Below are 23849 nucleotides of genomic sequence, written 5' to 3' on the forward strand. Positions count from 1 at the left end.
TTAAAAGAACGTTTATCATTATTTACCTTGACGATATTCTGTACGTTGTTTTGTAATGTATGTAGTCTGTCTCTGTAGACTTTCTTTTGTTTGTAGCCCTTCCACGATGCCTGTACATGTCAAAAAAAAAATTTAAACAATAATTACATTCATACAGTATATGTGCATTCCTAGTTATGGATTAAGCAGGTCTATTACTTTAAAATGCAAGTGATCAACGTATAATAAATAAAAAAAAGTATAAAAATTCAGATTTACCTGGAGTCTAACTACACTTGGCTCATTTCTCCTAAAATACTCCAATCTTTCATTGTAAGCTTGCCTGACCAGATATCCACGGATCTGAGCCTGCAGCTTTATGACGAGTAGCTCATTGGCCATCCACAGCTGTTCCCGGCTGTACTCTGCTGTAATCCTGCTCACAACACTCTAAATAGCAAAGATACCATTAAAAAGGTAAACAATAATTAGAATATTAATAATAATAATGTTACACACAGATCAACATACGCAGAGTAAAACATCCAGTCAGACTTCATACTGACACTGTGATTTTATTGTGTAATCATTAGACTAGAACCCCAGCCCTTTTTCTAAGCACATAAACACTCAGGGTGCGAGGATGGGTTTCACATTACCCAACAACATTAACTGAACCGTTCTTAGTTGGTTATCGGTTAGCCCGTTATTCAATAACATTCATAATCACTATACTAACTCATGGATGACTACTGTGTGTAAGTTTGTTTGTTTATTAGGATTTTAACGTCATGTTTTACACTTTGGTTACATTCATGACAGGAACGGTAGTTATTCATTACACAAGATTCATCAGTTCACAAGGTTATATCAAACGCAGTCATGGACAATTTATTGTCTCCAATTCACCCCAATTGCACGTCTTTGGACTGCAATTTCCCGGAGGAAACCCACGCGGACTCGGGGAGAACATGCAAACTCCACACAGAAATGATCCGGACCGCCCCACCTGGGGATCGAACCCAGGACCTTCTTGCTGTGAGGCGACAGTGCTACCCACTTAGCCACCGTGCCGCCTTCTGTGTGTATGTAAGTGTATTTCTCTTTATTAGGTCAACTGTGTTTGCATTTACTGTTGTGAATAAAGACGAGTCTTATTTTATAATAATTCATTCATTTAATTCATTTATTCATTCATTGTCTGTTGTACCACCATGTTATCCTATTCAGGGTTGCAGTGGGTGCAAATGGTAATAAACACCACAGACAGGTCGCCAGTCCATTACAGGACAAACACACACACTCACACCTTGGGCAATTTTTAGTATTTCCAATTAACCTGACTGCATGTGAAATGCACACGCACGGGGAGAACATGCAAACTCTACACAGAAAGGACCCAGACCGCTTCACCTGGGAATCAAACCCAGGACCTTTTTGCTGTGAAGCGACAGTGCTACCCACTGAGCCACCCCCACAATTAAAATGTTAAATGAAAACGAGAGGCTCGTTTCTGTAGCTGCTACACTGGCTAGATCAGGGTTCTTCAAGTAACCCACATTTTGTCCATTTTTTGCTCATCCCAGGCAAAACAAACAATGCATATTACTCTCCCTGTTATGCTCTGTACAATCTGGTCCCACTGTGGTTTACAAGATGTAACATGAAGCCTCCACAAGGGCACGGTCAAGTAGAAGTTTTTTTTAATTATTATTATTATTTTTCTCTGCAACCCATTTTTTTTTTGGCTCAACCCAGGGTTCTGGGCTATACAACTGTACGATATTTTTGTTTGGGATTATAATCATGACTACTTTATTGATCATGCAGCACTAAAACACTCCTATGCAGTACATGTGAAGAAATGACACTGATCTGAAAGTGACCCACCTGAATCTCTTCTCTTGTGAGCTGTGTACTGTCATGCACAAAATCCTCAGGTTCCATCCACATTCCCTCTTTGGTTTCCACATTGTAGAAATAGTCGTATTTGTCCTTGATTCTGTGCTTCACCCAAAAACTACCATTGTTACCTATCAAAGAGATAAGAGAACAGTTAGCAGAAGCAGAAGAACTGTTTTTACACACATATGGAACAGCAGGAATTTGTTGCTTATTGGAATTACTATGAGAATGGCCGCTCGGTTGGTGCAGAGCTAAAACTTTTACTACTACTAGATCTGGGGTTCAAATCTTCATATTGGTTGGCCGGGTGTCTACACAGACATGATTGACTATGTCTAGGAAGAAGGGGTGGGGGTTGCTGAACAACCTAACCATTGGAGTTGCGTCAGGAAGGGCATCCAGTATAAAAACCGTGCCAAATCATGTATGCGATCCATAATGATCCACTGTGGTGGCTCCTAATACATGAGCAACGAAAAAAACAGTATGAGAGTATGTGTACAATTACTGAGAAAATTATTACAAGTAATACAGGTGACACAGCGGGATATTACGCTAGCACTCCAAGCACTGGGATTCTCAAGTCTCTGAAGTCTTAGCTCTGCTATCGGTCGACTAGGCACCCCCTAGTAGTGCCTGCAGTAGACAAAATAGCCACTTAAAGTCTGCGGGGTGGGTAAAGACAAGAATAAAAGGCAGTTGGGTCTTCGACGATGTGTAAGGACCCTGGTTAGTAGCCTGAGGCGCCTGTACAGTAGTGGACGAATGTACTGTAGAGATCAGTGCTTGACTCTCCATGTGCGAGACTGGCCTCATGCACGAAATCAGTGAAGTATGGGAAAATAAGAGAGGGTCGGTGGACAGCGATATGGAGTATTATTTAATAGCTATGTCTAGCTGTGTAGCAGTGCAGATAATCCCAACGTCTTGACGTAGGCCTATGTCGATAAATTTTTATTAGCAGCTGTCAGCTGTCAGGTATGGCTTCCTAATTCCTCATTGGTCATTTCATCAAGTTTAAACTGTCCTTCCGTTGGTTGTAATGCTGTAATGTAACATGTTATCACTGTGACACAAACGCCACAGTGCAATTGTCCCAATCAAATTCCCTTTGTATAACTACGCTCTTCTGTGTCAAGTAGTCACCTGCTTGGGTGATCACATAAATGCCAAGAATATTTATACTAAACCCAGTGGTAAAAACTCTGAGATGTTGCTCATTATGACAATTAAATTCAGATGGATGAAAAGTCTGGTTACCTTGCTGTGTGTGTTGAGTTTGCAGCTGACCTAATTCAGTCTGATATACGTTCGCACATTCAGCCAGCACCCCTCTGAGTGCTGCACATGGACTCTGCAGGGCAGCCAGAGTTTCCTCCTCATCTCCTGCTGCTACTGCTCGGTTAATATCCGCCACCGCCTCGGCCACTGAAATAACACACAGTACAGTCAGTGTCAGGTATGTAGATGATTTTTGAATTAATATAAATTGGTGAGTAGCAATAAGCCCAGTTTACACCCCAAAGCCCTGGTAATATTCATACATGCAGCTGTAACACAGAGATTCATAGAGTTGCACCCTTTTTGACACGAAAAACCTACTGCTTTATTCATTTATTAGGATTTTAACATCATTTTTTTTACACACTTTGGTTGCATTAATGACAGGGCAGGTAGTTACTGGTTACACAAGACTCAAGACAGTTCAAGTTTAATGTCAAACATGGACAATTTTGTATCTTCAATTCACCTCACTTGCTCGTCTTTGGACTGTAGGAGGAAACCGGAGTTCCCAGGGAAAACCCACGCAGACACAGGGAGAACATGCAAACACCAGATAGAAAGGACCCGGACAGCTCCCAAAAAACCCATTGAAAGTGTTGTGATCAATTGAGCTTCTTCCAGTGTGATTTAGAGTAACCGATTTTTAAAAAACTGCATTATAAAATTCATTCATTACATTAGTTTTACAAATAATTATTATTGAGGTGTCTCCGTGATTAAATTCTTTGTGCGTTGTAGTGAATGGGATCAGGGTTAAGGTCTGGGCCCTGTGTAGGTTCCTGAAGTTCCTACATATGTTCGTACATAGCAAACCGTGTCTTGTGTTACAAACAGGCTCTGCAGAAAATCACCTTCCCCAAACTGTTAGAAGAGCATCATTTATTTTATAAAAGTGATTGTGTATGCCTGTTACCAATGGGTGCGGCTAAAGCTAAAGTCAATAATGGCTAAAGTCCTGGGTTCAATTCCCATGTGAAGTGGTCCGGCCCCTAAATACATGCAAGTGAGGTTGACGTTAAAATCCTAATAAAATAAAAAATAAATATCTAATCAACGAAGCATCAATTTACCAGATAAAACAAATTTATTTGATATATGGTCATACTTTTATGAGAATCCTCCTGGTCTTCATTGGCAGAATAAATTGCCTCTTGGATCTGATCCAGCCACAGGACAGCAGATTCATCTCCTGATCTCTGTGTGGACACAAAAACACAACATTAAGTAGAAGTATTTACACAATAATACATGTATACACAATCAGCAGCACTGCTGAAGTATCCACAGATCAGTACTGATGAGATTTGAAGGGATAATATTGTGGAATATTTTTATTGTAGGTAATTACATTTACATTGACACTTTCTCTGTAAAATCTGGTCCCACTGTGGCTTACAAGAACTGACACAAAGCCTCCACAAGATGGCGACAAAAGTGCAAGTTCATTTTGTGTTTCTGTGTCTGTTAAAATTATTTATTATTATTAGTAATTAATATAATTTTTTTCTGCAACCCATTTTTTTGACTAATGACCCATCGCTTTATGCAGGCCAGCAGCAGTAAAATACACTAGCACACCAGAGCTGAGATCTCGAATGCATTGTATCGAATCTCGGCTCTGCCATCCGACTGGGCTGTTGTTTAGGGTGAGTTTAACTCATAATGACCTCTGCTGGCTGCGCAGAGTTGGGAATTAATGCTGATCAGGGTGTGGCTCTCCGTGCACAAGGCTGGTCTGCATATGAACTCGCCTCGTGCAGATGAAAAGATGCAGTCGGCTACTGCGCACGTGTCGGAGGGGGCATGTGTCAGTTGCGAATCTCCTCAGTCAGCAGTGGAGAGCTTTATCGGTAGAGGTGAAGCATAACGCAATCAGGGTAATTGGATATGACAAGATTAGGGTAGAAAATTGGGGGGGGGGCATCGAAGAAAAAGAGGGAAAAAGGTTATACGCTTTCCTAATGATAAAGATAACTACGATTATTATAGGGACAGCATTCTATGACAGTGATAGCATAAGCTGTACAAGGAAACAGCATGTAATTGGCTGCGTCATCATTTACATTAGTGAGTGGTGCGAAATATTTCAGTCTAGTCCTAAATGGTTCCAAAAATGGGAAATGACTAATTCTAACTAAATGACAAAACAGAAACTAAGGCTCTTTGACTATCATGGTTTTATTTACACATAATACAGAAGTAATGTAGTGTGTTATTATTTCATGGTAAACAGTCACTTGTAACCTCCCCCCACTGCTCAGCACCATTTCCTGACATGTGCAGAAAAAAGACTGACTAATTATGAAACCAGCGTCCAACAAGCCTGAACAGGAAACCAGCACACAGCTGTATATTCCTCAGATAACAGAAAACCTCAACTGGAAGTACGGTCACTCCAATCCCTTAAAATCATTTTATTTAAAGAAAATATGGTGTTTCTAACCAGAAATGTGACCAGGAAAGAAGACAAAGCATTCAAGTGTACAGTGTAAAACCAATTGTGATTGCTGGGTGAGAAGAAAAGAGAGAAAAACAACAACAAGGAGAATCAAAAATGTGGAGACTGCTTATGGTTCTCCTGTGTGCTCTTATTGCAGACTCAAGCCAAGTTCACGTCAACGGTAAGTACATAAAATTAAAGTTGATTTGTCTAAAGATCTTTAAAAATGGGAGGTGCTAGCAGTGAAGTAACTTGATGTCGAGTACTAATGTAAAAAAGCTGGAATAAAGACATGTGTCTTTGTGTCCAAGTGCACATTTACTGTATTATATAATAATAATACATTTAATTTGTAACGCACTTTACATTTGTGTACAAATCTCAAAGTGCCAATATAGCATGTTATTTAACAGTACAGTTAATCTATCAAGTGGTGCAACTATTTGATTACAACGTCAACTATGAAAAAGGCTTTATAAAGTCAAGAAAAAAAATCTGGAGCATTCAACTGGAACAAACTGCCAAAAGATCTTAGATGTGGTCCAAATGTGGAATGTTTTAAATCCAGGTTAAAAACTTAACCTTAATCTTCTCACTAAACCACCATTTTATATTATAATCTATTTTAATATTGATTGTTTTAGCACATTCCTATTAAACTTTACCTTTTAAGTTAATTTTATACTCTTTTGGGTATTTTGTTTAAGTGTCATGTATAATAATAAAGATTATTACTATTACTATTATTTTTATTACTATTCGTATTCAAGCTCTTCTACTTATTCTTACTATTATTATTATTAGTAGTAGTAGTAATGATATTATTTCTATTATCATTGTAATTATTATTAATATTACTACTATTACTATTATTATTATTATTAATGTTATTACTATTATTATTATTATTATTAATGTTATTATTCTATTATCATTGTAATTATTATTATTATTAAAGTTATTATTCTATTATTGTAATTATTATTATTATTATTATTACTATTAATGTTATTATTCTATAATCATTGTAATTATTATTATTGTTATGATTATTAATAATAATATTATTATATTATCATTGTAATTATTATTATTAATATTATTATTATTATTATTATTAATGTTATTATACTGTTATCACTAATTATTATTATTATGAATGTTATTATTACTATTATTATTATTAATGTTATTATTCATATTATTACTATTATTATTATTAATGTTATTACTCTTATTATTTCCATTATTATTATTATTATAACTGTCATTATTATTACTATTATAATTGATGTTATTATTCTATTATTGTTATTAATGTTATTATTCTATTATTATTATTATTATTTGATGTTATTATTCCATTATTATTATTAATGTTGTTATTCTATTATTATTATTATTTTATTGTTATTATTATTATTATTATTATTATTATTAATGAAAATCCTTAAGGGAAATGTTAAGAATAAACTTTTATTTTTATTTAACTGGCATCTAGATAGATAGATTGGAAAACATTTACACTATTTTTTTGACTATTCAAGAAAAATGAATAGATGAAAAAAATATACCACCTTAATAAGAATAATTGTACATTGTACTTTAACAAAAGCTGTTCAATTACAATTTTTTAAATATTTAAACTCATCAAACTTCTCTATTTTTATTCTTTATACAGACAACAGTACAGCAGTACAAGGGTCTGGATTTAATCCAAGAACATTTAATGGAAGGAAAGCAATCCATAAAAACAGTCACAACATAACCCTAGAACTACCAGAGTTTAACATCTCCAGTGATCATGTGATATCGTACACAGCTGGCATCCTCAGCACCAGGATCATTCCAGCAGCTTACGTGGTGGCTATCGTTATAGGAATTCCTACAAACACCCTGATCCTGGCCTCTCTCTGTCGTAAAACCAGAACCTTATCCAGCGCCATCCTGTACTTAAGCCTGGCAGCTTCAGACCTCTTACTCCTGGCTTCTCTCGTGCTTCAAGTCCACTACCGGTTCAACGGCAACAACTGGGTGTTCGGAGAACTCGCCTGCAAACTAGTGACGGCTTGCTTTTACGGAAACGTGTACTGCTCCATACACGCCCACATGTGTATCAGCGTGCTGCGGTACTTGGCTGTGGTGCATCCGTTCCTCTTCAGAAGCCTTTCAAAGCAATCCTGTACAACGTGGGCGAGCCTAACCGTATGGGTTGTGTTCGCTGCAGCCATGGCCCCTGAACTCTTTGCCCGTCAAAGCTACTACCTCACTAATGACGGAATCACTACATGTCACGACGTTCTGCCTTATGAGGACGAACCTTACGACCTCCTAATACCATACAGACTGTGTCTCATTTTTCTAGGCTTCGTATTTCCTTTTGCCGTCATCACGTTTACGTACGGATCTATCGTCTGCCAGCTTAGCAGGTCTAGCTGCGACTTTGCGCATTATATTAAAGCCAGCAGTGTTGTGTTCGTGATCTTTCTGCTGTGTTTTACTCCAAGCAGCACAATCCACTTTGCGCACTATGTGAGACTTTACACCAGCAAGCAAGACGACTTTTATAGTTATTTTAGTGGCGCTGTTTGTGTTTGCTGCTTTCACAGCTGCCTGGACCCCTTCCTGGCTTACTTCATAACAAAGACTTCAAATTCCAAAGTGGACTTTATCTCCCTTACAACCGTCTCTCGGAGGACTTCGGCCGCTGCCTAAAGCAGATAATACGAGCTTTTCTGTACTATCAGTGGTCAGCGGGTGCTGATCCTGATTAAAAATAGCCGAACAACTGGAAAAGGATGTTATTGCTGGACTGCAGTTTGTCGCTTAGGGAAAAAACAACACTGGTGTTTGAACTGATGTTTTGTTTATCAGCCATTTGTAAAAGAACAAAAAAATAAGTAGAAATAAAAATACAGGATGCTGTGATTGGTGGGCACCTAGGTGGCACAGCAGGATATTCCACTAGCGCACCAGTGCTGGGATTCTAAACTCTCAAAGTTCGAATTTCAGCCCTGCTACCGGTCGGCTGGGCGACCTCTAACAAGCACAATTGACAGCGCCTGCAGCAGACAAAATTGGCCACTAGTCTGCTGGGTGCGAAAACACCAGACTTAATAAGGACCCTGGTTAGTAGCCTGAGGCACCTGTACAGAAGTGGAGGAACGTGGAGATCAGAGTGTGACTCTCCATGCGCAAGACTGGCCAGACGCACAAATCCACTGAAGTATGGGCGAAGAAGATGGTGTCGTTGGACTGCACACGTGTCAGAGGGAGCGCGTGGTGGGCAAATATACCCTCCTTGGATGCAATCGGAGTCCCCAGTAGCGGAAGACTAACTGGCAATGCTATACTGACAGAAAAAGGGAGAAAATGTGGTAATAAAAAATATAATAAGTTCGAATTTCAGCTCTGCTACTGGTCGGCTGGGCGCCCCCAATTGGCAGTGCCTGTAGCAGACAGAATTGTCCACTAGTCTGCTGGGTGGGAAAACACCAGACTTAATAAGGACCCTGGTTAGTAGCCTGAGGCACCTGTACAGAAGTGGAGGAACGTGGAGATCAGAGTGTGACTCTCCATGCGCAAGACTGGCCAGACGCACAAATCCACTGAAGTATGGGCGAATAAGACAGGCTCGGTGAACTGAACACGCATCAGAGGGAGCATGTGTTGGGCAAAAATACCCCCTCTCGGACGCAGTCGGAGTCCCCAGTAGCAAAAGACTAACTGGCTATGCTATACTGACAGAAAAAGGGAGAAAATGCAGTAATAAGAATATGAAAAATGTGAATTGGGATGCAATATGGCATCTTTTTTGGCCAGATAGTGTATATGTATCTGATATGATATATTTATATTGTTGTCCAGGACAGGAAACACCCTGTCTTGCAATATCAAGCACATAAAGAACATTACCGAATGTCAGATTAGATTACTATGTCGGTACCTTGCAGATAAGATCTTTGGTGTGCAGCAGCAGATCATGGTAGTGTTTGGCTGTGGCTGGATTTACTCCCTGTAGTTTGGCTGTAGGTAAAAGCAAAGCTGAAAGAGTCTTGTCTGGATCTCCTGAGTTCAGGGCTTCATTAATTTCTGCAATGGCAATGACTCCTGCAAACACAGTCATCATTTGGTTAATGTCATTATTACAAATGTAGCAAGGACAACATACACAAATATGGAAAGATGTACTGTATATGTGTGCAAATAAAACTATAAGTACAGTGAACCCTGTGCAATAGTAAAAAGACTGAATACTGTAGTACTTGTCCTTTGTTTACTGTTATTGCTCATTGTTCTTACCGCAAGAGGAGTGTTCTGTATTTCATCATTTAGGCAATTCTTTAAACCTCGAATGTACAACCCTCAATTATAAAATTTAAAACTATTCTTCTTATTTATACGTATACATAAATATGATTTCCAATTTGATTCCTGTAACATTCCAAAACAGCTGGGACAGAAGCATGGTTACCATTGTGTTACATCACCTTTCCTTATTTTAAACTGTGTTTATAATGCATATGCCACATTCACATATGATACACATACACAGCCGTAACATTAGAACCACCTCCTTGTTTCTACACCCACTGTCTATTTTATCAGCTCCACTTACCATATAGAAGCACTTTGTAGCTCTACAATTACTGACTGTAGTCCATCTGTTTCTCTGCATGTTTTGTTAGCCCCCTTTCATGCTGTTCTTCAATGGTCAGGACCCCCACAGGACCACCACAGAGCAGGTATTATTTAGGTGGTGGATCATTCTCAGCACTGCAGTGACACTGACATGGTGGTGGTGTGTTCGTGTGTGTTGTGCTGGTATGAGTGGATTAGACACAGCAATGCTGATGGAGTTTTTAAACACCTCACTGTCACTGCTGGACTGATAATAGTCCACCAACTTAAAAAATATCCAGCTAACAGCTGACCAACTCAAACAGCAGCAATAGATGAGCACAACACACACTAACACACCACCACCATATCAGTGTCACTGCATTGCTGAGAATGATCCACCACCTAAATAATACCTGCTCTGTGGTGGTCCTGTGGGGGTCCTGACCATTGAAGAACAACATGAAAGGGGGCTAAAAAGTATGTAGAGAAACAGTCAGTAAGTGTAGAACTACAAAGTGCTTCTATATGGTAAGTGGAGCTGATAAAATGGACAGTAAGTGTAGGAGGTGGTTTTAATGTTCATTCCAAAACAGCTGGGACAGAAGCATGGTTACCATTGTGTTGCCACCAATGATGAATTGTCCACATATTTTATTTGGTACTGGTTTTATTATTATTTTTTGCTTCTTCCCCAATTTTCTCCCACAATCTGTCCAATTACCCGATTGCATTTCACTTCCTCTCCACTCCTGCAAACCTCCACACCTGACCAAGGAGAGCCATGACTAACACATGACCCCCCCCCCCTTATCTTTTCACCTGCACAAGACGAGTTCATATGGGGTTTAGTCTCAGGCATGGAGAGTCACTCCCTGATCCCATTATCCCCCTTCTCTGTGCAGGCACCATCGATCAGCCAGCAAAGATTGTAATAGCATCAGTAATGATAAATCCCCTTCAACATCCAAACCTGACAAATGAGCCGATCACTGTTTCTGTAGGCGCCCAGACTGCCAGAGACAGACTTGAGATTAGAAGATGGTCAAGATATCGGCTCTGGTGTGCTAGCGTGTTTTACCACTGAATAGTTTCACGTGGAATGCGCTTCCTAATGCAACCCTTTCATTTATCTAGGTCTTGTATTGGAACTAATTATCTATTTAAGTATTTATCTACCTTGTATTGGAACTAATGGTGCACTGATATGTGTCCCCTCAATGGCTAGGTTTAAGTAACACCATGCGTCTTCTGTCTATGTGTTTCCAGCAGTAAAGCTTTTACCATTATGACACAAGCTCCCTGCATATACAACATACAGTAAAACTCATATTTTCTTTTTTTTTATCGCAAACAGGAAATATCATAATTTTAACATATTTACAGTCTTTATTTTCTTGTTTTATGTTTACATTCTGGACTGTACAAGGCCATTTCAGATTTAACAACAAGAAATGGATATGATAATAAATGTAATAGTTTTACTTGAGTAATATACTAATACTTTAATCAAGTACTCATGCCCATCACTAAGATGCCTGTATGTCTGTGGTGAGCACTTACTTTCATTTTCTTCATGAACCTGAAAGTTCACAGTGTCAATGCACTTCTGTACATCATTCCAGGTGAGAAACTCCTGTCCCTGAGCTACAGACTCTGCTCTGAGCTTTATTAAAGTGTCAGAATACCTGTTGGGAAAAATATCATTTTTAGTATTTAAATTCAAATGTATAAAACCCCCATATTTATCCCACTATATACATAACTTTTTAACTTTATTAATCAAGAATTTCAAAAACAATTTACATCACTTTTCTACAGTCACCTTCCCTGAATTTTTGCCAGTGTCGTACCAACTTTTTAATTCCATCAGCAAATGTTTTTTTTGATTGAGTGCCACTGATGCACCGCTGCTTTCACATCATCACCACATGAAAATCTTCTTCCCCTTAAAGCTTCTTTGAGCGGTCCAAAAAGGTGGAAATCAGATGCTAAAACCAGACTATAAGCTCTCTCTCAGTCTCTCAGACACAACTAATTACTAATCCTCCCACCTTCACCGTCTCCAACCAAAAAGATCCCTCGTACTAGAATACAAAGGCTTTATGTGTCAGGTGTACAGTACAAAGTTCGTTTTTTTTCCACATATACCAGCTCGTTTGGAAGCGTACGGAGCCCCTGGAGCAAAGAGGGTTAAGATGTCTTGCTCAAGGGTCCAACAGTGGCTAAATGGCAGAGCTGGGACTCAAACTCTCAATCGGTTGTTACCCCAAATCTCTACCCACTAGGCTACCACTGTCCCACTGTTTTTTGGCCTACCGGACAAAAAAATTGGAAGATGAGATCCTACAAGGGTGGCAAAATGTACAGAGCAAAAGATGGGCTACAGTCAGTAAATGTATACGCATATAACTGTAAAAGTATGTAGTCGTCAGTGTAGCTCATATAATGGCCAATGAATGAATGTACAAGGTTGGTGAACCCAAAGTGGCCAACAAGTGTATGTTAAGATTAAAGAAACGTATGTACAAAGAATTGGGAAAGGGGTTTAAACATGCAAAGATGGATGCTGAACAGGGTATAAATGGTACTAGGTGCCTGCAAGGAGAGGATTCAGGCAGGCTTGATGAAGGGCATCAGCAAGTCAGGGTGAAAATGGCATTGGGGCATTCAAGAGAACAATAGAAAAATGTGAATATTGTCAGGTTTCAGTTTATACCCACCGCTGCAGATTCTCATGGTCGATGTTGCTGAATCCGAGTGGAGAATCAGATAGTTGCTCACTGACGGCCACAGAATCCTTCGTGTCCAGCAATTCGTTTAAGACAGCTACTGCAGACAGCATCTCAACAGAGACACAAAGCTCCTCGTGGCTCAGACCAGCCTTATTGTGGGATACAAACCATTCCAATCATAATAGTCACAATCAGGATAAATTCATAAATGTATTCTAAGAATTCAAGCTTGAGAAAAATGATGAGAACAGACCTTTGAGCTGTTTTGTAGGCTGGAGAGTTCAGACTGGTACAGGTTGGCAGCAGTAGGGTAGACCAGAGGCAGCTGGGCCTCAGGGTTCTGAAGCTCCTCTACTGTCTTTTCTGGGATAGCAAGACGGATGGCTGCGTTGATTGAAGCAACAGATTCCTGCTCTGTAAAGATTGAGATCTATTATTAGATCTGAAAAGATTTATAGAATGTTTTTTTTTTTTCATAAAATTGTAGAAATACAAACAAACTATATCCGATGTGTCTGTAGGGCACTTGCTGAGTCTCAAACCAGGGTATCTGCAGTGGTGAGGTAGTGCATTAGACGGCTGCACCACCTGAGCACCACTGTGTATTCAAACTTGCTAGGCTCTTATACTGTACATAGTCGAGTCACATTATTATGACCACCAGCTAATATCCAGAGTAACCGCTGTGTGCAGCATGAACAGCAGCTAGACGGGCTGGGAGTGACTCAGTAAGGTCCTGGTAGGTTGTCACAGGTATCTGGAGCCATGCTGACTGCAGTGCATCCCACAGTTGCCACGATCGAGGTTGTCCCACAGATGCTCAATTGGGTTCAAGTCTGGGGAATTAGGGGGCCAGGGTGGTACTTGGAAGTCTTGGTCATGCTGTTCCAACCAATGTTGGACATTTCTAGCTGTGTGACATGTCGCATTGTCTTGCTGGAATATACCATACACCCCAGGGAAGACAATCAACATGTATGGGTGTACGTGATCTGCAAGGATGGATTCATACCCAAATCGGTACCCAAATTCCACATGAATGCATGGGCCCAGAGAATGCCACGAAAACATTTCCCAAGATCATTAACATGGCCACATCGTCCATTGCTATCCATGAAAGCTACTCAGATTCTGGTTCAGTTACTTGTAATCTCACGGTTGGACTACTGCAACTCCCTCCTGGCAGGTGCTCCAATGTCCACTACTAAACCCTTGCAGCTCATCCAAAATGCAGCTGCTCGCCTGGTTTTTAACCAACCTAAACACTGCCACATCACCCCACTGCTGTGTTCTCTTCACTGGCTTCCTGTAGCTACACGCATTCAGTTTAAAACTCTGATGCTCGCCTACAAAGCCAAAAATGGACCAGCCCCAAGCTACCTTCGCGGTCTAATCAAAGCCCGCTCTGTACCACGCAACCTCCGAGCCACTAGTCTTGCTCGACTTGATCATCCACCCAGGACTAGAGGACGACAAGCATCAAGGCTCTTCTATGTACTGGCACCCAAATGGTGGAACGAACTTCCTCTGTCTGTCCGAACATCTGAGTCTCTTGCTATCTTTAAAAAACGATTAAAAACCCACCTTTTTACTAAGCACTTAAGCTGATTTGTACTTACTTACTAACACACTTTTCCATTTAAAAAAGAAAGAAAAAAAAAAAAAAAAACACTTTGGTTCTAACAGTTTTTAGCAGTTTTGTGTTCTTGGACTATTGTCTACTTAAACTAGAGTAATGAAATGTTTACTATGGAAGCACTACTGTAAGTCGCTCTGGAAAAGAGCGTCTGCCAAATGCCGAAAATGTAAATGTAAATAAAAATATGAATAAAAATGTTATTATGATGTAATAACACGTGTTTGAAGTGGAATAGCGCACATACTTCGTCTCTCTGCCTCAGCGTAGTCATTGCAAGTGTTGACGGCTCTCTGAATCTCCTCCCTATCCAGCTGAACTGCACCACCAACATCCTGCAAAATGAAAAATCAGTTAAAATAGATTACATACTATAGAACTATAGAATATGTATACAGTGTATCACAAAAGTGAGTACACCCCTCACATTTCTGTAGATATTTAAGTATATCTTTTCATGGGACAACACTGACAAAATGACACTTTGACACAATGAAAAGTAGTCTGTGTGCAGCTTATATAACAGTGTAAATTTATTCTTCCCTCAAAATAACTCAATATACAGCCATTAATGTCTAAACCACCGGCAACAAAAGTGAGTACACCCCTTAGTGAAAGTTCCTGAAGTGTCAATATTTTGTGTGGCCACCATTATTTCCCAGAACTGCCTTAACTCTCCTGAGCATGGAGTTTACCAGAGCTTCACAGGTTGCCACTGGAATGCTTTTCCACTCCTCCATGACGACATCACGGAGCTGGCGGATATTCGAGACTTTGCGCTCCTCCACCTTCCGCTTGAGGATGCCCCAAAGATGTTCTATTGGGTTTAGGTCTGGAGACATGCTTGGCCAGTCCATCACCTTTACCCTCAGCCTCTTCAATAAAGCAGTGGTCGTCTTAGAGGTGTGTTTGGGGTCATTATCATGCTGGAACACTGCCCTGCGACCCAGTTTCCGGAGGGAGGGGATCATGCTCTGCTTCAGTATTTCACAGTACATATTGGAGTTCATGTGTCCCTCAATGAAATGTAACTCCCCAACACCTGCTGCACTCATGCAGCCCCAGACCATGGCATTCCCACCACCATGCTTGACTGTAGGCATGACACACTTATCTTTGTACTCCTCACCTGATTGCCGCCACACATGCTTGAGACCATCTGAACCAAACAAATTAATCTTGGTCTCATCAGACCATAGGACATGGTTCCAGTAATCCATGTCCTTTGTTGACATGTCTTCAGCAAACTGTTTGCGGGCTTTCTTGTGTAGAGACTTCAGGAGAGGCTTCCTTCTGGGGTGACAGCCATGCAGACCAATTTGATGTAGTGTGCGGCGTATGGTCTGAGCACTGACAGGCTGACCCCCCACCTTTTCAATCTCTGCAGCAATGCTGACAGCACTCCTGCGCCTATCTTTCAAAGACAGCAGTTGGATGTGACGCTGAGCATGTGCACTCAGCTTCTTTGGACGACCAACGCGAGGTCTGTTCTGAGTGGACCCTGCTCTTTTAAAACGCTGGATGATCTTGGCCACTGTGCTGCAGCTCAGTTTCAGGGTGTTGGCAATCTTCTTGTAGCCTTGGCCATCTTCATGTAGCGCAACAATTCGTCTTTTAAGATCCTCAGAGAGTTCTTTGCCATGAGGTGCCATGTTGGAACTTTCAGTGACCAGTATGAGAGAGTGTGAGAGCTGTACTACTAAATTGAACACACCTGCTCCCTATGCACACCTGAGACCTAGTAACACTAACAAATCACATGACATTTTGGAGGGAAAATGACAGGCAGTGCTCAATTTGGACATTTAGGGGTGTAGTCTCTTAGGGGTGTACTCACTTTTGTTGCCGGTGGTTTAGACATTAATGGCTGTATATTGAGTTATTTTGAGGGAAGAATAAATTTACACTGTTATATAAGCTGCAAACAGACTACTTTTCATTGTGTCAAAGTGTCATTTTGTCAGTGTTGTCCCATGAAAAGATATACTTAAATATCTGCAGAAATGTGAGGGGTGTACTCACTTTTGTGATACACTGTATATACTATAGATGGTGACTTCTCACCCATGTGAATAGAGCTAGTTTGACTGCACTCATTAGCCAGGAGCATCACTATGTGAAAGCTCTGTATAGACCTCAGAAAGCAAACTGTGAAATTTTCAGGAATGACACTTAAAGCACCTACTAAGCAACTTCAGGTCCTACTAAATTCATGGGAAAATGTGCTTAATTTCACGGACCTTGCTTTTCGAAAATCACAGATTTCATGGAATTTTAAAGAAAAGTGCCACATTTCATACCAGTGATTAAATAACAATCATAAATTTAATGATAAAATAAATGGAAGCTACAATACACAGCACAGCCTACCTTGATAGTTGGATATAAACCTAGAACATTCAAGTGGGACGGTGCGAGTCTTAGATGTTTGAAAATACTCGTCTGTGTTTTGACACACCCTCCATTGTGTCCACAGAATTGGTTGGAGTTTTCCAAACTCAGTTACCCGGTCGTGTTTTTAGCTGCTTTACACTTTGACATCTTGGACATTTTGACTAACCGACTGCTAACTGAATTGCCTGTAGGGTTGTTAACCCTGTGTGATGAACTAAAGATTTTGATTCAGTGGTCCATAAGACCATTGATTAGCAGTAGGTCAACAGTGGATCTGTGTGGCCCAAGCATGTCTTCTTTTTTCATTTTGCCAAGCTAAAACTAATCCTTTCTGAATAGGAAAGCTCAGATTTGACTGTTGCTTGTTTTTTTACTTGGAGTCTGTTGTAAAATGGAAATAAAGCTGTGTAATGTGCTGGCACACACTGTATGGACAGCTTTTGGACTGGTCAAGTCAAATGGAACATAAAGTGGCTCTCTGTACACGGTTGGAAACACAACACTGGCAGGTGAAAAGAAGTGGCTAGTCACTGGGCACTTGTAAAAGAGGATGAGAGATGGACTACAGTGCTCCTTGGTTAGAATAGAGGTAGTGTAAGCGGCAGGTGAGTTACAGTCAGCTGTGAAAACGGATGGCAGTGTTCAGCTCAATAACTGTGGTCAGGCAATTATGTAAAGACAAAGGTCAGGCCGAGTGAACCTACCTTAGCTTTGTGCTCTCTGTAAGATGTAAAGTGCTCCAGGTACCACTGAGAGTTGGCCTCTGAGATGCTAAGCATGCCTAGAGCAGGTAGTCTAAGGGCATTGAGAAGTGCCTTCTCATCCTGGGCATCAATAGCTTGGTCCACCAGCTGTACAGCTGCAAATACTGCAGAGAGATGATACATAGAACTCTTCAGAAATGCATTCTGACTCTATGCTGAACATAAGCAATGATGATTTGAATAAAAACACTGTGCACTCACTGTTAACCAAGTCCAAACTGTTTTGGATCTCCTGCTGGGTCAGTAACTCCTCATACACATCTCTCTCTTCAGTCGCAATGGAGGAGCGCTGGACACACATATATACATGTAAAGGTTATTTACATTCAATGTGAAAGGCAAACTTTGCTCTAAGAGTTAAAAACACTGCATTGCTTAAAGTATGTGGACACCCTGACATTACTTTTTTTTTATTAAGAATAATACGAAGTCGGTCTAGTACTTGCTGCCCAGGGGCATAAATACCAGGGGGGCAAGTGCACTGGGGCCCATGACAGGGGGCCCTCCACTACATTATTATTACATAACAATATTTTCGTTAAGTTATATATTAAAATAACTAGAACTGTGCATTGAAAATAACAGAGCCAGGAATTTGTACTTGAAGTCCATTGTAGATGTGCAAGGCACACCGCAGAAACTTCTAAGTGAGTACCTTTAATTCATTCTGATCAGCTATCAGCATTAGGGCTGTCGCGGTGAAAGAATTTCCCCTTGCGATATTCAGCCTGTCTTAATATCGCGGTATGCGGTGATATCGCAACTTTTTTGTTTTTGAAAATTACTTAATTGATCTGGATTTTAGAGCTATATAAACAAGCTTTATTGTTAGGCTATGATTCGGTATATTATTGCTTTATAATGACAAAGATGAGACAGCTTTAAGACCAATGAAATGCGTGTTTATTGTTAAATACAGAACAGAGCAGGGATGCGCGTCTTTTCTCTATTAAAAAAAGCTTTAAATTAAGCTTCTAGCCTAGGCTAGATATACACTGTGAAACGAAAAAAAAAAAAGAGTTTAGGCTAAATATTTTAAATGCACATCTAATCAAAATATGGTAAAAAAAAAATAGAATAAAGAATAAAGTCTGTAAGACCTTAAACCTGCGTTATCATGCGCGCTAGAAGAACCAACATGTTCACCTGATGTGGTTTAGAGAGGATCTGAGTGGGGTAGTGATGTTCCCGGCGTTACCGATGTTGCGACTTTACACAGCAGAGGAAATCTAGCCTGGTTATCGCGCCACTATTAACTATCTATTTAGTAGATATAATTAACATAACAATATATACTACATTTTAAGTTATTATTAGTTTCAATACATTTTTATTCAACGAAAAAATACATTTAAATCATTCCAGCAAGCCAGCAAGAGAATATTTGCAGGCTGCAATGCCATATTAACCGTCATTAAGTGTTTTAGTACGCCGAGGCTGTTTAAATGTAGTCTAAATTACAAGTATTTTATTGAGTGTGAACTCAATTTAATCATTAATAAACTTGCCTATAATTCATGTTGCGATCGTTTACATTTTAAAACACAAAGCCTGAAACTCAGCAGCAACGGATGCGAACAGTTGGCAGGAAAATGTCGCTCTTAGCTCATTTTCATTATGAATTTATAATATTATAACATTTATTACGCCCGAATGTAAGCGTATAAAACAAGATAGACCCTGGAAAAAAATAAAAAAAAGAGAAGAAAGAAAAAAAGAAAAAACGTGAACATCGCGGTGTTGTGGTTGCTTGGCATGCCCTGCGGTTGGCTGGTCTATACCGCGATATTTCAAAATTGCGGTTAGCGCGACAGCCCTAATCAGCATACAGCATTTATATATATGCAATTTGTTAAGGGGGCCCAATCTTTTTTTTTTTTTTTTTTACACTAATCTCAACAAACCTTTAGTGAACAAATGCCTTCATAAAACAGGAAAGGACATTCCCTAAAATACTGCTGCAAGTGAAGTTAAAATGAAGTTTATGATGAAGGATTAAGACTTTTTTACAGTGAAGTTGCTCTTGGAATTGACCACTTTAAGACATCTATAGCATCATGGTTGTCTTTTGACCTATTCCTTTGAGCAAACCATCTTTCAGTTTCCAACGTGACATGGATCCTCCTAGGCTTTTTAGTAACCAGTCAAGTTACACCGTTCAGCCATGACATTAAAACCACCTCCTTGTTTCTACACTCACTGTCTATTTTATCAGCTCCAATTACCATATAGAAGCACTTTGTAGTTCTACAATTACTGACTGAAGTCCATCTGTTTCTCTGCATGCTTTGTTAGCCCACTTTCATGCTGTTTTTCAATGGTCAGGACCCCCACAGGACCACCACAGAGCAGGTATTATTTAGGTGGTGGATCATTCTCAGCACTGCAGTGACACCGACATGGTGGTGGTGTGTTAGTGTGTTGTGCTGGTATGAGTGGATCAGACACAGCAGCGCTGCTGAAGTTTTTAAACACCTCACTGTCCCTGCTGGACTGAGAATAGTCCACCAACCAAAAATATCCAGCCAAAAGCGCCCCATGGGCAGCGTCCTGTAACCACTGATGAAGGTCTAGAAGATGACCAACTCAAACAGCAGCAATAGATGAGAGATCGTCTCTGACTTTTCATCTACAAGGTGGACCAACTAGGTAGGAGTGTCTAATAGAGTGGACAGTAAGTGGACACGGTATTTAAAAACTCCAGCAGCGCTGCTGTGTCTGATCCACTCATACCAGCACAACACACACTAACACACCACCACCATGTCAGTGTCACTGCAGTGCTGAGAATGATCCACCACCTAAATGATACCTGCTCTGTAGTGGTCCTTTAGGGGTCCTGATCATTGAAAAACAGAGTGAAAGCAGGCTAAAAAAGATATGTAGAGAAGCAGATGGACTACAGTCAGTAATTGTAAAACTATATGCTTCTATATGGTAAGTGGAGCTGATAAAATGGACAGTGAGTGTACAAACAAGGAGGTGGTTTTAATGTTATGGCTGAGCGGTGTATTTTGGCTGGATGTTTGGGGCTGGTGTCTTCTTAAAAAGTGACTTCTTTTTTCATATACAATGTTGTTTTGAGAATTGGCAGTTAGGAAATGTGCTATAAATGTGCTATGCCATGCTACACTAAATGTGCGTGACCACTAGTCGTGAACATATCCTTCAATAGCTGCATTGTGTATAAATACTACATGCATCTATGTGACTTACACGTCCAGAAGCTTGGATCTCTTTTCTCTTCTTGGATGTGATAAGAGTATCCTGGTAGCCCTGAGCCAGATTCCCCTGGATGTTCCTCAGCATGGCATTGGGGTTCCTCAGAGCTGAAAAAGTGGCCTCAGCCTGGCCCTTGTCGACAGCTTCGTTAATGGCTATTACAGCGGCATGCACTGCAGGGACACACAAGAATAGGAGCCACATAAATAACTCTAACGTCTCAGATTCTGGAGTCAATTAATTAATGGCATGTCATTCAAAGTAAGGAACCAAGATCCTTGGGTCTCTGCCATACAGTACGAATAGCACCGACACTCTTAGATAAGGGTAGCTACTTACACGCAGCTTCATCCACTGACAGTTCGTTTGCCAGGATGCCACCAATCTTGCTGAAGGTCGGCATCTGTATTCCATACTTCTCCAGTTCTTTCCGCATGTTACTGATCTCCTCCTCTGTGGACAGGGAACACTATGACTTATTGTAAAATACTGAATACTATTACGACTAAGAACAAAATACGCTTTTCCTTAATACAGTAACCTGTCGAACAGCCGAGTGAATCAAGTTATTTATTTATTGGGATTTTAAAGTCATGTTTTACACACTTTGGTTACAATCATGACAGGACAGGTAAGAACTGCCTTCACACGCATATGAACTTAAGTGACATCCCATTCTTAATCCATAGGGTTTAATATGATGTTGGACACCCTTTGCAGCTATAACAGCTTCAACTCTCCTGGGAAGGTTTCCACAAGGTTCAGGAGTGTGTTTATGGGAATTTTTGACCATTCTTCCACAAGCGCATTTGTGAGGTCAGACACTCTCCACTCTGCCTGTCTCCGCTCTAATTCATCCCAAAGGTGTTCTATCGGGTTGCAGGCCAGTCAAGTTCTTTTACACCAAACTCGCTCATCCATGTCGTTATGGACCTTGCTTTGTGCACTGGTGCGCAGTCATGTTTGAACAGGCAGGGGCCATCCCCAAACTGTTCCCACAAAGTTGGGAGCATGAAATTGTCCAAAATCTCTTGGTATGCTGAAGCATTAAGAGTTCCTTTTACTGGAACTAAGGGGCCGAGCCCAACTCCTGAAAAACAACCCCACACCATAATCCCCCCCTCCTCCATACTTTACACTTGGCACAGTGCAGTCAGACAAGTACCGTTCTCCTGGCAACCGCCAAACCCAGACTCGTCCATCGGATTGCCAGCTGGAGAAGCGTGATTCATCACTCCAGAGAACACGTCTCCACTGCTCTAGAGTCCACTGGCGGCGTGCTCTACACCACTGCATCTGACGCTTTGCATTGCGCGTAGTGATGTGAGGCTTGGATGCAGCTGCTCGGTCATGAACTGACCCCGCACGTGGCCTACCACTTGTGGCTGAGTTGCTGTCGTTCCCAAGCGCTTCCACTTTGTTATAATACCACTGACAGTTGACTGTGGAATATTTAGTAGCGAGGAAATTTCACGGCTGGACTTGTTGCACAGGTGGCATCCTATCACAGTACCAGGCTGGAATTCACTGAGCTCCTGAGAGAGACCTATTCTTTCAGAAATGTTTGTAGAAGCAGTCTGCATGCCTAGGTGCTTGGTTTTATACACCTGTGGCCATGGACGTGATTGGAACACCTGAATTCAGTGATTTGGATGGGTGAGTGAATACTTATGGCAATACTGTGTATCTATCTATCTATTATTATTAAAGCTATTAGCAGGATTGTCGTAGTTTTGTTTGTTTAAACGTGTATGAATGGGTACCTGTTAAACATCTTGATAAAAAAAAAAAATTTATGGTCTAATGCAATTTACCCAACAGACACCAGTATGCATATGACAGGTGTTCTTATAAAGACCAGAGTAATGGACATAAGGACGACTATTCTGATCAAATCGTTTCACAAGTATGACAGAACGTAAAGGCTCTGCTCTCCAGTTTTACTCTGATGATGATATCGAAGTAATTTACCTATGAAAGTATTGTAGAACTGTCCTGTGTAAACATACCTGTGAAGTCCACTTTCCCGAGCAAATCCTGGATCTGGGGCGCAATCCCCAACTTATAGAGGTATAAACTGCAAACACACACAGCATATTGCAATTTTAAACAAATATATCTGCACATTAATAAGTTTTCATTTGAAAATGCATCTGTATAAATACTGACAAGCTTTAATATAATAAAAAAGAAATAACACGGTTATTATTCATTTCTGTAAAAACCACAAGAATTAAGAAATGATTTTCTTTAGAGGTCATTAATTACACCATAGACACTGATACAGCAACCACATGTATGTCCTCCCTCACAGCATCCATAAACCTCTCCCTTGGCCTTCTTCTCCTCCTCCACCCTGGAAGCTTTATGACATTTAGCTGATGCATTTATTCAAAATTGAGCCAACAGTGGTTGAACAAGTGAGCTTCTTATTACTAGACCGCTGAGCAACGACTGCTCATAATACACCATACTAGTGAATTATGCACTTTAAAAAATGTAGCAACAGTTTGGGTGAAATCTTTATGTGGCTTTACATGGCAGTGGCTATGTAAACAAAGTGATTTTAATAGAGAAAAGGTTTGTTATGCATGGTTGGAAGAGCCCTGACCTCAACCTCATCATCACCTTTTATATACCTGCTGGGGATCCCCTTTTTTTGCAGTTGTGGAAGGTACATTGCTGCTCACGCCTCCTCCAACCCGCACGCAGCCCTTAACAGAACCCTTTTCCACCCATGCACTCTGCACAGGCACCTCTATCCGCCAATCAGGATCCTTACACAGCGTTTGAAGACCCCACCCACATAGTCCGGTCATCCCTCCCTGCAAGCACTGCCTATTATGCCCGCTAGATGGCACCGAGTTTCG

General features: G+C 40.5%; 1 protein-coding gene across 1 annotated transcript in view; it reads right to left on the bottom strand.

Moving 5' to 3' along the window:
- Positions 1-23849, bottom strand: part of iqgap2 (IQ motif containing GTPase activating protein 2) — a 103831-nt gene that overhangs the window by 38685 nt on the left and 41297 nt on the right. The window contains exons 6-20 of the mRNA XM_063018208.1: positions 22989-23056; positions 21319-21432; positions 20974-21152; positions 17959-18046; positions 17698-17861; positions 14847-14934; positions 13217-13377; positions 12952-13112; positions 11792-11916; positions 9555-9718; positions 4274-4364; positions 3145-3312; positions 1870-2012; positions 259-429; positions 27-110 (exon numbers count right to left, since the gene is read on the bottom strand). Of these exons, the coding sequence (XP_062874278.1) occupies positions 27-110; positions 259-429; positions 1870-2012; positions 3145-3312; positions 4274-4364; positions 9555-9718; positions 11792-11916; positions 12952-13112; positions 13217-13377; positions 14847-14934; positions 17698-17861; positions 17959-18046; positions 20974-21152; positions 21319-21432; positions 22989-23056 (1969 nt within the window). The remainder of the gene's footprint in view (positions 1-26; positions 111-258; positions 430-1869; positions 2013-3144; positions 3313-4273; positions 4365-9554; positions 9719-11791; positions 11917-12951; positions 13113-13216; positions 13378-14846; positions 14935-17697; positions 17862-17958; positions 18047-20973; positions 21153-21318; positions 21433-22988; positions 23057-23849) is intronic.

This window comes from Trichomycterus rosablanca, chromosome 21 (assembly GCF_030014385.1).
Source record: "Trichomycterus rosablanca isolate fTriRos1 chromosome 21, fTriRos1.hap1, whole genome shotgun sequence".
Taxonomy (NCBI): domain Eukaryota; kingdom Metazoa; phylum Chordata; class Actinopteri; order Siluriformes; family Trichomycteridae; genus Trichomycterus; species Trichomycterus rosablanca.